At 40.0% G+C, this 12857-nt stretch overlaps 1 protein-coding gene across 5 annotated transcripts in view; it reads left to right on the top strand.

Annotated features, from left to right (window-relative positions):
- ARMH3 (armadillo like helical domain containing 3) overlaps nt 1–12857 on the top strand; it is a 174786-nt gene that overhangs the window by 123252 nt on the left and 38677 nt on the right. The window contains exon 24 of one of the 5 annotated variants that reach the window (XM_070470063.1): nt 6879–6981. The exons of the other annotated variants lie outside the window; for them this stretch is intronic. Within the exon in view, the coding sequence (XP_070326164.1) occupies nt 6879–6954 (76 nt within the window). The 3' untranslated portion in view covers nt 6955–6981. The remainder of the gene's footprint in view (nt 1–6878; nt 6982–12857) is intronic. 5 annotated transcript variants of the gene reach the window in all.

The raw sequence follows: 12857 nt of genomic DNA, 5'->3' as shown, positions 1-12857 counted from the left end.
TATGTAGAAAATCATTTGAACTGAATCAATCCATTGGTATCAACTAAGTCGGTGATAGGTTTATGGGTAGTACAAGAAATGACACACATGGCCAATGTATACTCTAATACTGGAGTAGTAGCTTATGTAATATAGTAATTAAAGTGTAATGAAGTCCTTCCAAAATGAAGTTGTATCTAATGATTCTTTGTAGCTCCCTAGGTGAACAAATTTCACAGTTTTCACTACCAACATGGTCTTGCCTCTTGAACTTCATACCGTACTACTACAGGTCCTACAAGTAATTCAAACTTGACATGCCACAAAATATGCCTTACTGAGTATACCAATTGAATAACCATATCACTTTGTGTTTACTATCTCAATTAATGGTATCATTGTCTGTTCAGTTGCCTAAAGCAGAAATCTCAAGGCTGATTTAGCGCCTTCTCTCTCCTTTACTCAGTCAGTCAGTAGGTTCTTTCAGCTTTACCTCTTCAATTTTTCTCGTTAATTCTCTATTTCTACAACTACCATTTTAGTTCAAGGTCTCATAATGTCTCACATTTATTCAATCACTAGAGCTGAATTTAAGAAGTGCAGGCCATCAACACTGATGATGAGAGTATGTTGGAACCACGTTTGAGGGCAGTTCAGCAGTATCTAATAAAGTCCAAGTTGCCCAAACCTTGCAGTACAGTAATTTCATTCCTAAGTATACATCTTTGACAAACTTTCCCAGATGATTCCAAGGATATATAAATAAGAACACTTGTTGAGACTTCTCTGGTGGTCTAATGGTCTGGACCGTGCTTCCAGTGCAGGGGATACAGTTCGATTCCTGGTTGGGGAACTAAAGTCCTGTATGCCATGGGTGTAGCCAAAAAAAAACCCACACACCATGTGTTAAGTATTGTTTTAAATACCAAGAGAGCTGAAAACCACCCACATTTTCAGCAACAGAATATATTGTGTATTTACACACTGGAATATTTTGTAACACTGAAAATGGATTAGAACCATACAAATCAATGGAAATCTCACAAATATTGAATAAAAATGGCAGGATATAAGGCAATATGCCCATATTAAAAACAAAAATTAATAAATATATATTATTTAGAGACATTTTTAGTAAAAGAATAAATCTGTTGTGTATAGGGATGATAAATGCCAAAATCAGGAGAGTGTTTACTTCTAGGAAGAGAGACAGGTATGCAATCCAGAAGAGGTACCAGGAGTGTTTGAAAGGTATTTGTAATACTTTCTTAAATTGGCTATTGAGTAAACAAACATTCATTATATTCTTTTCTGCACTCTTTTCTTTTTTTTTTTCCCATTTATTTTTATTAGTTGGAGGCTAATTACTTTACATCATTACAGTAGTTTTTGTCATACATTGAAATGAATTAGCCATGGATTTACATGTATTCCCCATCCCGGTCCCCCCTCCCACCTCCCTCTCCACCCGATCCCTCTGGGTCTTCCCAGTGCACCAGGCCCGAGCACTTGTCTCATGCACCCAACCTGCGCTGGTGATCTGTTTCACCCTAGATAATATACATGTTTCAATGCTGTTCTCTTGAAACATCCCACCCTCGCCTTCTCCCAGAGTCCACAAGTCAGTTCTATACATCTGAGTCTCTTTTTCTGTTTTGCATGTAGGGTTATCGTTACCATCTTTCTAAATTCCATATATATGTGTTAGTATACTGTAATGGTCTTTATCTTTCTGGCTTACTTCGCTCTGTATAATGGGCTCCAGTTTCATCCATCTCATTAGAACTGATCTGCACTCTTTTCTATGTCTAAGCTATTTCATTAGAAAAATCATCAGATTTTAAACCTTGTGTGATTCCCTATCGTTGATAGGGATAGGATAATGTCCAGATTTCTTCATATGACATCTTTCTAACCTTACTACTGCTCTCCCATCTGTCCTAAGATCTGGCTGAATTAGACTTGGCCACAGAGTATTAAATTTCATACCTTTGTCCCTTGTGCATGCTTTTTACCCAGAATGTCTTCCTATTCCTTTTTTCACCTAGCAAAATCTTACTTAATGCTTCAAAATCTAGCTCAGATGTCACCTTCCTACAAAGCTTACTGGATTCTTTGAGGCAGAATGGTTCATACCTGCATTGCTATAGGACACTGTATTGTACATTTCTGTCTTAGAACACTTATCACATTGAGGTATAGTTGTTTACATGTCTGTCCATCACTAGATAGTGAACATCTAAGGACAGAGACTATGTTTGTTTACTTCTGGAATCTCTGCCCCTCATACAGTGCAGTATGGTACAATAAATGTTTGTTGAATGCATGAATAGATGACTGGAATGGATGTTCTAAGGCTTTATACTACTACTGTTGTCTTCTAGAATCATCAGCTGACCTGAGGTCCTAAGAAGCTAGGAAAGTGGATATTGAGTTACCTAAGAAGTTCTTATAGGGCTCCCCCCTTTAATAGTACTTCCCAGATATGTCTCTGGAGTCCCATTATAAAAGTCTGCTTCACATCTTAATAAACAACAGTCTTGGCAGCTCCTGGGCTAACCTGGTATAGCCAGGAAGTAATGCTTTGGAATAGTTACCAGTGTCTCCCTTATTTATGAGCTGAGTTATTTATTCCAACACAGTAGAGCTTACAGACTTCTGATTTCCTCCAGGATAACAAGAGCACAGCCAAAAGATTTTAATTATCTGAAATGGGGCTTTGAGACAGCTAAAGCCACTTTGAAGTGAATTATTGATAGCATTATACATTGTTTTTCTTCCCTTTTTTAAAGTAACAAGTTAAGGCAATTAATGCTATTTCTATCTTGCAGATTCACTGAATTTTAAGGATCATTTTAAGGATTCCTTAAAAATAAACCCGCATTGGCTGAATGATGGGTTGCTGTCATTTATGTAAGCTAGAGGCTCTGCTGAAGGAATCTGTGATTCTGATGCTGTTTATACACTCGTTACAGCTGTTTTGATGCCTTACTGCTCTTGGCAGTAAGGTGTTTTTTCAGGCTCTTCATGAGGTTAAAGGTTCTCTGTGTGCTTCTGAGGACCCTCCCAAGTGTATATTGTCCTATAAGCCAAAGGGGAACCAAGGAAGCCGTTGAATTAACAGGCAGCTGCAAAGCAGAGCCATTTAGTCCCTTCAGTGTGGTTTGGTGGAGATCAGAGTCTAGAGGCTTATCTAGCTTTAAGTGAAGCAGCTGCATTACCAGCTGGAGACTGACACACTGCAGCGGGCGGGCACAGCACAGCTGAGATGCATCCACCTCTGTATGAGACTGAAAGGGCTGCCTTCAACTTTGATAGCTGCTTTGTGTCTACACTTAGTTTAGGGGAGGGGAGGCTCAGAACTTGCCATGAGCATCTTTATATTAGCACTGAGCAAAAAGATGCAAACAGGACCCAGCAGGCAAAGGTTTCATGGCTTTCACTAAGATATCCTGATTCCCCTTAGCTGGAAAAGATTTAAAACAAGACCCTGGGAAAGGAAGCTGTAACTTTCCTCTTTGCTTAGTTACTCAGTCGTGTCCAACTCTTTTGCGACCCCCTGGACTGTAGCTCGCCAGGCGCCTCTGCCCACAGGATTTTTCAGTCAAGAATACTGGAATGGGTTGCCATTTCCTCCTCCAGGGTATCTTCCCTACCTGCGGATCAAACCTACATCTCCTGCGCTTCCTGCATTGGCAGGTGGGTTCTTTACCACTGAGCCACCTGGGAATCCCAACTTTTCTCTTTGGTTTACTGGAAAACCTGGATGGCTGTGTTTTTGTTGTTGTTGTTTTTTAGTTGCAATAACCTTAATTTAACTAATCTAGTAAGGTTTCTTTAGTCTGATTTAGTAAAAGTTGGGTAATAGTCTCCATCCCTATAAGAAAATGTGTCAAAACATTCTTCTCTTCCCTTCCCTGATTAACTCATATTTCCATACTCTGCTCAAGCGCCATCTCCCTTCAGGGTACCTTTCCTAAGTCCCCAGCTTGGTCTAATATCCCTCCTCTGCGTGCTCATGATACCTCTCGTTGACTCTTTGTTTGTCTAGCCCTTACAACATTATGAGATTGTGTGTCTGTGGCATGTCTATTCCACTAATCTATAAGTTCCTTGTTATCTGGGATCAAATTTCATTCACCTCCCCATTGCCTTGCATAGTACCTACACATGGTCGATATTCACGTGTTTGTCAAACAAACTAAACGGTTACGTCATGGTCTGTGCTATCAAATCCTTAGCTTCAGACACCTAGGATTTTCTAGGATTTTGTAGGGACAGTGTTCCTTCACTAAGCGAAAAAGCAGTCAATTTGCAGAGTAGGGGAGGTAGAGGAGATAGAAGATTTCTTTCTTTCTTAAATGGTGCATACAGATAAATAAAGTTCTGGAATCAATTTAAAACTAAATCTGTCCTTTTGGTAACATCACTTTTTCAGGAGAGGAAAAGCTTACCACTATTTCTGGTATATTGGAGAGAAAGCAGATAATAACTTCTTTGTGAGCATAAAACAATTATACCCAGCCTCCTGTAGAGACAGTTTGCCAGAGCCAACCGCCTCGCCCTCCACATGGGCTTCATTTTCTTACTCTGGATTTCATAGACTCTCCCCCAAAGACCTTCATCTTGTGGAACTATTATGATAAATGTGTGGAGCTGGCTCTCACCCCCTGCTTTACTAGCTATTACTGGAGGTGCTGTCAAAGAATCAGGTCCCAAATTTATCCTCCCATTAAGTCCTCTCCTGGGCAGCTCTGCTTGGTTCTGAGTAGTAGTCATCTAGTCTCCTCTCCTTTTCCCACCTCCCACTGCCTTTGAATGTAAGGAAACTGCAGGCTCTGTTGCAAACAAAGAGCTACGGTAGAAAGTAAGGCTGTAAATCATTTTTACCACAGCTCTTTGTTTGCATTTGTCCTAGGTCTAGAGAGATGTTCGAATATGTGAGTGTCTGTGTGTGCATGTGCTATAAGACTTCCATCAGTTTGGGTCACAAACCCATTCCATCTCATTTTCTCAGTAGCTGGTCGTGTCTTCTCCCAGCAATGTCTTTGGGAATCTCCTCTCGATAAAGAGTTAAAGATTTATAGATCTGTAAACGCAGAGGCCTTATCTACTTGTCTGTATACTGTTAACTACTCCTCTGAGTGACAGACACATGGCCTTTGATGAGTTTTTTTTTAAATGTGTTATATGATTTTGTAATTCGTTCCCACAAGGACTCTTACAGCCATCCTCTTGTGAGAGTTTCTGTTGAATAGAAGCTCTCTGGGTCTCTAACTTAGTAGACTACCAGTTAGTCAGTTTGAGGCTTTTTTTTTTTTTTTTTACTCTTCTTTGCAGAAAAAAATAGGGCCAAATGTATATCAGGTACCATTTGTTAATCTAGAATGATTGATTAAATACCAATTTCCTTTAGCAAACAGTGAATTTTATTCAACAATAGATAGTGATTAGGTTGTTGAAAAAAATCAGACCCTTTAGATTTGGAGCTAACTCATTAATAAAGCAGATATTGAGGCTACTATTAACATTGAAAAAGCAATATTCCTCAGTAGCATTTCTTTTCCTGTGGAGAAAGTATATTGCATTATTGTTGTTGTTCAGTTGCTTAGTCGTGTCCCACTGTTTGCAACCCCATGGACTGCAGCATGCCAGGCTTCCATGTTCTTCACCATCTCCCAGAATTTACTCAAACTAATGTTCATTGAGTTGATGATGCCATCCAACCATCTCATCCTTTGTTACCCCCTTCTCCTCTTGCCCTCAGTCTTTGTAGTTAAGTTTTAACTTTTCTCCTTTTCAGCGAGAAGAGATACCATCAACTTCACCTAAGCAGAATGGTTTGAAACTTTGAGCAGGTTATTTATTATTCTTGATTTACCTGATTACTTCTTGATTTACTCAATTGTCCTATTCTCCTTACTTTACTATCCAGCTCCCCTGCTTTTTCTCCAACACCCATATATTCTACCTCTCAGGGCTCCTTTCTCTAGCTAACCCCGCCACCTGCCTCTACTAATTATACTCGGCTTCTTAGCACTAAACCACTTGTACTAGGACTTTCTGAAGGCAACAGAACACAGCCAGAGCAAGTGAAAGAAGCCTGCTTCTTCAGAGCTGCAAAGAAAGGCAAAGCGCTCCACCACAGTGGGTGGGCCAGTAGTCAAGGCACGTAGCAAGGCATCTCGGTGGTTAGCACCTACGGGCTCAGAGCTGACAGTGTGCTGTAATAAGATTCATCTCTGTTCACTTAACTGATGTGGGCTTTATGGTAAATGTTCTCTTGCTTAATTACTTCGGCAGAGTTGCTGATTGCCTTTCCTGAGGAGTTCTAAAAGATACCTCTGGGATGGAGCATAAACCCCTTTTCATGTCTTTTAATTTCATTCTTTACTTGGAGTAGTTGAAAACCAGTATGTGATCCATATGCCCACCATCCTCTCTCTGATGACATGAACATCAGGCCCACTCCTTGCTAGTATGGTGTCCATATGGCCCACACTGGATTAACCAAGGAATCTGGTCAGCCGTCTTCCTTTTTTATCCACATGAGATCTCCATTCCTCCCTCTCCACCACTGAAGTATATGCACAGCTCTTCCCACTTAGTTTGGAATCCATGTGCCTGTTTTTCTCTAACTATAGTATGGGATCCACAGAATATTCCCTGTTCTCCCCAGTCTAGCATGTGATTCACTAAATTAATTTCCCTCTGTGTTTGAATTGATAGGAAAAGAAGCCTAAGTTAGTCAGTTACTTTTTTTTTTTTTTTTTGCCATCCTGTCCCCCATATTCAAAAGTTATAAATGTCTTATAATAAGTTGATTAATTGTGCTGATGGGAATGAGGTATAATTAAAATGTTTCAGGGTTTTGGCACATGTCAGTTTTCTTTTTTAAGTTCTCAGGTCACATTCAAGGGATTGGAATGTTCACTGTTAATTAAAAATAGATCACTTCTTGGGGTTTTGAGCTGATCTCCACTGCCTCAGAAGTCCTTGCAGGTATGTATTAGGATTTTCTTGTATCCTGAAATAAGGTAGAAAGTCTGTTAGACATTTTCACATGGCCTGTTTTGTTCCTTTATAGTCACTAATATCTGAGAGTGTAGAGGGGCCTTGCTTCTGGAGACAAGAAATCCAGGGCTAAACTACTAATTGCAAAGGGTATCAAAGGTTTACATCCTGCAGCCCTAGGAACTCTGCCAGCAACTCCGGCCTGCCACTAGAACAAAGTAAGGGAATCTGTAGCACAGAATAATGGGATCTGAGCAGGGGGAGGCTTATCTTGTAGGTGTTTTGTCCTAGGAAAGTTTTGGAGCCTCTGTTCATTTATTGAGAGAAAGCTTTGATAAAAAGCAAGCATTTCTAAGGGGCACAGATTAAGTGGTATCTTCTATGGAAATGTACATGGTCCATTTGACTTTTGTGGATCCTTCGTCTCCTGTGGTTCATTTTTCTTCATTTACTTTCATTGTGATTTTGGAAAGAGTGAAACAAAGTCAGGCTGGTATCTAAAAAGCAAGAAGGAATTCCTGTTTCCCTCTCTTAGCAGTGCTAGAAGAGATAATTTAGCCAAAATGTAAAGCCCATGGTATCTCACTTGGCTTAAATCTGTGGTTTGGGGCCACGGTAACTAGAAATTAGCTCATTTTTCAAGCAAAGTAGCTATAACCAATTGCTTAATTTCCAGCAGGTGATGAGGCAGAAACCTACATTGGGCAAAATCATGCATCAAGGTAGAAATCTCAAACTGCCAAAACGTGTAGACATGCACAGCTTCAGAAAATGAGGCAACTGCCCCTCAGGCCATGTACATTTCATACACATTAACTCTTTCTTGTTTCCCTCCAGTTAATGAATTGTGAACTTTCATTTGTCTAATGCAGAGACTAGAAAAATGTCCAGTAGGTGAATAACTTGCTGAGTATGATACATGTGCTTCTCACCTAGAAATCGAGAGAGATACTGACTTAAATCATTCCCCAAGTTAAAACCTGAGAGTTATCATTGGAAGGACTGATGCTGAAGCTGAAACTTCCAATACTTTGGCCACCTCATGTGACGAGTTGACTTATTGGAAAAGACCCTGATGCTGGGAGGGATTGGGGGCAGGAGGAAAAGGGGACGACAGAGGAGGAGAAGGGGACAACAGAGGAGGAGATGACTGGATGGCATCACTGACTCGATGGACATGAGTTTGAGTAAACTCTGGGAGTTGGTGATGGACAGGGAGGCCTGGTGTGCTGTGATTCATGGGGTCGCAAAAGAGTCGGACATGACTGAGTGACTGAACTGAACTGCACTGAACCATGGTGTAGTTTGGGACTACACCATTCACTGTTCCATTTCCTTCAGTCAGTAAGTTTATAGTGGTTTAGTTGCTAAGTCGTGTCTGATTCTTGCAACCCTAATGAGTTTATGTATACTAATAAATCAAATTCTTCTGGCCAATTTACAGACTTTGGATCATTGAATAAAGCACGCAACTAGATGCATTGGCCAGTAGCTCATCCTTCCTGATGGTTGTCAAAAAGTCTTCTATAGAATGGGTCCATTTTTGTGTCTCTGGTCTTGAAAAGAATGGCCACAGAAACAGCAGTATAAAAAAAAAAAAAGAAACAGCAGTATAAAGAAGGGGATATTTGGCATGAAAGGGTTAAGACCTAGAACATAAAGAGTGAGTTAGAGGAAACAGGTCACTTGCTGAAGTTTTGACTAGATAGTTTCAAAGTGAAAAGATTAAAAGGTATTCTTATTTGAGGTTTTATTTTGTTTAATGTTAATCAGCAGAATCTCTGAGGCTTGTAATACACTGCTGTTAACAGGCATCAAGGGAAATTGCTTTTTTTTGTTGTTGTTGAATTGGATGGACTGAAGATTCATTGACTTCATGAAGAGGGAAGCTTATTACTGCATGAAATGGGAGTATATGAGGTAATTCTGAAGGTGAAAAGAAATGTTAGTTTAAAGTTAAATAACCCAGCCTCAGAGGAACCATTTTAATCACTGCCACATACCACTCAAGTCACACCTTCACCCTTTCTCAGAAGCCAGTCTTGTAACCTGTATATTTGAAGGTTTCCCAGGTTGAAGCAGGTATGAATATGATGTTTTCTTGTCACTTTCTTTTTTTTCCTTGTCTTTTTTTTTTTTTTTGTCCATGCCATGTGGCCTGTGGGATCTTAGTTCCCTGACCAGGGATCAAAGTCATGTCCCCTGCAGTCCTGCAGTGGAATCAAGGACTCCTAACCCCTGGACCATCAGGGAATTATCTTTAATTCTAGATATCTGGGAATATACTCTGTAGTACAGATCACTGGACTGCTCTTTTGGGTCTAGGAAAACGGAAACTGCTTGAGGGGATAAGTTTTCTTTAGGGCAAGTTACGGTTACATGGGAAGACACAAAGAAAAGCTTTGGGAAGGAAACCCAACCAGGTGAAGAATACTTCTCTGGTACTCGGAGAGGTTGGTGTCTTGCCCAAGGTCTTACAGCCTAGAAGTAGAAAAATCAGAATTTTAACTTAGGTCTAATGCCTCTAAAGCTTTGTTTTTTACATTATGTGAATTATGTTGTGCAGGGAAATGATGGTGCTTTAACTGGGCCTTCCAAAGGGAAAACTAAGACTTTGGCTTTTTGGTAATGAAGAAAAATAGTATTCTGTGTCCAGGAGATGGTGGAGGACAGGGAAGCCTGGCATGCTGCAGTCCGTGGGTCGCAAAAAGTCAGACACAACTTAGCAACTGAACAACAACAGCGTGAAGAAAACCATGTAAACAAAGCATGATATACAGGTGTACATGTTTAGCAGTATTTGAGAATACAGGACAATAGCTTGATGAGACTGGGCTTGAAATCCAGATGTATCAGGCTTTAGGTATTCACCCATAATCAGACCCTTTAATGTAAATCTGTGGCCTTATAAGAATAGTGTTAGGGTGAAACTTTTAGGAATTTTCCTCATATGTACCTTGTTGCGTATACCAGTTATGTTCCCTCCTTCCTTGGAATCAGAGCTACAGAATCTGCCTGTAAACAACCTTTGCCTGTTTTTCTCCTTTGTGCCTGAAGAATTTACATAGCAGCTTTTAGAGTCAGTCTGCTTTCTCAGATGTCTTAGTAAGGAAACAAGCACCATGTTCTGAGCTTCTGGATGAAACTATTATTTATTTATTGTTTTATAAAAGACCCTTAGAGACTTCTGTCCATGAAAGGTAGCTGGGATTGTGAGAAATTGCATGTTAGGAGGATTTACTTTAGATTTGCATTGGATGTAAGGAAGAATCCACATTTTCTCCTAAGCTGCATTGCCTGCATTTTAAGGTAACATTTCCATGCATTTCCTGGGTAAGTTGGGCACTCACTATGTGTCTCAGCCATCATCCATCCAGCACTGGGGAAAAGAAAACCACTTTGCAGAGTCATGAGTCAGAGAGTAAGTTAAAAATGGACCAAGAAATCCCCAGCCAGTTTATAGCTCAGCCTTGCTGTTCCATCTGTCCACTTCATTTTGCTTCAGTTTATGTAAGTGACCCCTGTCTTCAGCAGTAAGAAATTGACAGTTGCATTGGAGGGTGGCCCAGATTCTTGCCCTTAAAGATGCTTTGGGTGCAAATCCATCCCTTACTGTGACTGACCTCAGCAATTTCTCTTTCTATGACACTGTCTATTTCTTCTTCCTTTCCCTTTTTGGAACTTTCCAATTCAGTAGCATTTAGGAGACCCAGAACCAAAGTATGACATACTTCCCAACACCTCTCCTACTCTCTACCCCTAAACAAACAAACAAAAATTCAGGCTTACTTTTAGAAGATTACTAGATTATTTTTATATGCCAAAAAGCTTTTCCCTGACCTCCTCATATGACTTGAAAGGAAGAGAAAGCTTTACTGTCTTCAGTGACAAAGTGACAATGTTTGTTCCTTCTTTTGGGGACAGCTGTTCATGTCTGAGTCACCTTTTCTTCCGGGTTGGGGATAAAACATTTTTATTGTTATTTTCATGCTTTTGGAGAGTAGCTGGTGATCATGAACCTCCTTACTTGTGGTGAGATTGGACAAAAACCTTTGTAGACTTTAATTTATTCAGTTTTGCTAAAGGCTTGGGAATATATTGGTGAACAAAATAAATTTGGTCCCTGCTTTCATGATGCATTCAGTTCCAGTGTGAGGAAAACTGATGATTTGGTAAGAATTTATATTCCCTTTCCCCACTAAGTTCTACCTCCAGACTCCTTCCCCTTTCCTTAGGCCTTATTTCTTTAAATCCTCTTCCTAATCTTGGATGGATGGCTTTCTCTGAGTAATGTAGGCAGCTCCAGTCATTTCTCAAAAACAAAAAAGTAGTCACGAGTGTTGAGACTAGGAGAACCTTCTTTCTCCCCCTTCAGTCTACTCATAACATTTTATTCCAAGAGTTCTGTGTTCAACAGCCAGAAGTTGACGTGGTTTGACAAATGCAGACCTTTTCATCTGAAGATATCATGCATGTTGCCAGGAGTTGAACTTTTCTTATCTCTGGGCAGAGTTGTTCCTCCTTGCACATGTGGCTTCCAGTGTCACTGCCCGTATCTCTGCTCCCTCTTATGCACTGACCACAGAGGCTTCTCTAGAAGCTCCTTAGACTCTGTCTGCTCTAATTTATGACAGAGTGGCCCAGCGAGCTCCTTTTCCTCTTGCCACCAGCATCATGGGCATACACAAGCTCTAGGAAAATTATCTTGGTGAGTGAAGAATTCTGGGATCTGTGAATTCTATGTGGAATTGTTTACTAAGGAAAGCAGCTTGCTCAAGAACTGCTGGAGTCGAGGATGCCTTAAGCCAAGACTGGCGTGCTGCAGTCCAAGGGGTCACAAAGAGTTGGACACAACTGGGCGACTGAACAACAATTCATATGTTATAACTCAGACATTTAATGTGTGCAACTCATTGTTTAATATACTCACAAGGAAATACAACTATCATCACAATCTACTTTTAGAATGTTGTCCCCCCATAAAGGTACTCCATGTCCTTTAGCAGTCCATCTGCATTTCTCCTCTACTCCTTCCCTTAGCCCCAAGCAACCACTAATTTATTTTCTGTCTGTATAATTTGCCTGTTCTAAACCTTTCCTGTAAATGGAACAGTACATCATGTGGCCTTCTGTGTCTGGTTTCTTTCACATAACAACTTTTTCAAGATTCACTCATATTTTAGCATTTATCAGTACTTCATTCCTTTTTGTGGGTGAATAATATTTAACTATAGCTATACCACATTTTATTTATCCATTTGGGTTGTTTCTACTTTTTGGATATTATGAATAATGCCACTGTGAACAATTATGTACAAGTTTTTGTGTAAACATAATGTTTTCATTTTGGGGGGCATGTTAAGGGTAGAATTTCTGGGTCATAGGGTAACTCTGTGTACTAACATTTGAGGAACTGCCAAACCACTTTCCAAAGTAGCTGTACCATTTTACTATCCGACCAGCAATGTAGAAGAGTTCTAATTTCTTCATGTCCTTGCCAACACTTGTTAACTGTCTTTTTGGTTATTATGATCCTGGTGGGTGTGAAGTGGTATCTCACAGGGGTTTTTCATCACATACATGATTTGCGAGTATTTTCTCCCATTCTGTGGGTTGTCTTTCACTTTTTTGATGGTTATCATTTGCAGCAGAGAAGTTTTTAAACTTGACCTACTTCTGTTTTTTTTGTCACTTGTGCTTTTGTTACCCTAAGGAATCGTTGCCTCACCCAAGTTCATGAAGATGTACTCTCATGTGTTCTTCTAAAAGTTTTATGGTTTTTAGATCTTATATTAAATCTATGTTCCATTTTGAGTTAATTTTTGGTATAGTATGGGTATAGTATGTGGTTCAGCTTCATCCCT

The sequence above is a fragment of the Odocoileus virginianus genome, chromosome 7 (genome assembly GCF_023699985.2).
Source record: "Odocoileus virginianus isolate 20LAN1187 ecotype Illinois chromosome 7, Ovbor_1.2, whole genome shotgun sequence".
Taxonomy (NCBI): Eukaryota; Metazoa; Chordata; class Mammalia; order Artiodactyla; family Cervidae; genus Odocoileus; species Odocoileus virginianus.
This window is presented reverse-complemented; position numbering and strand designations above follow the sequence as displayed.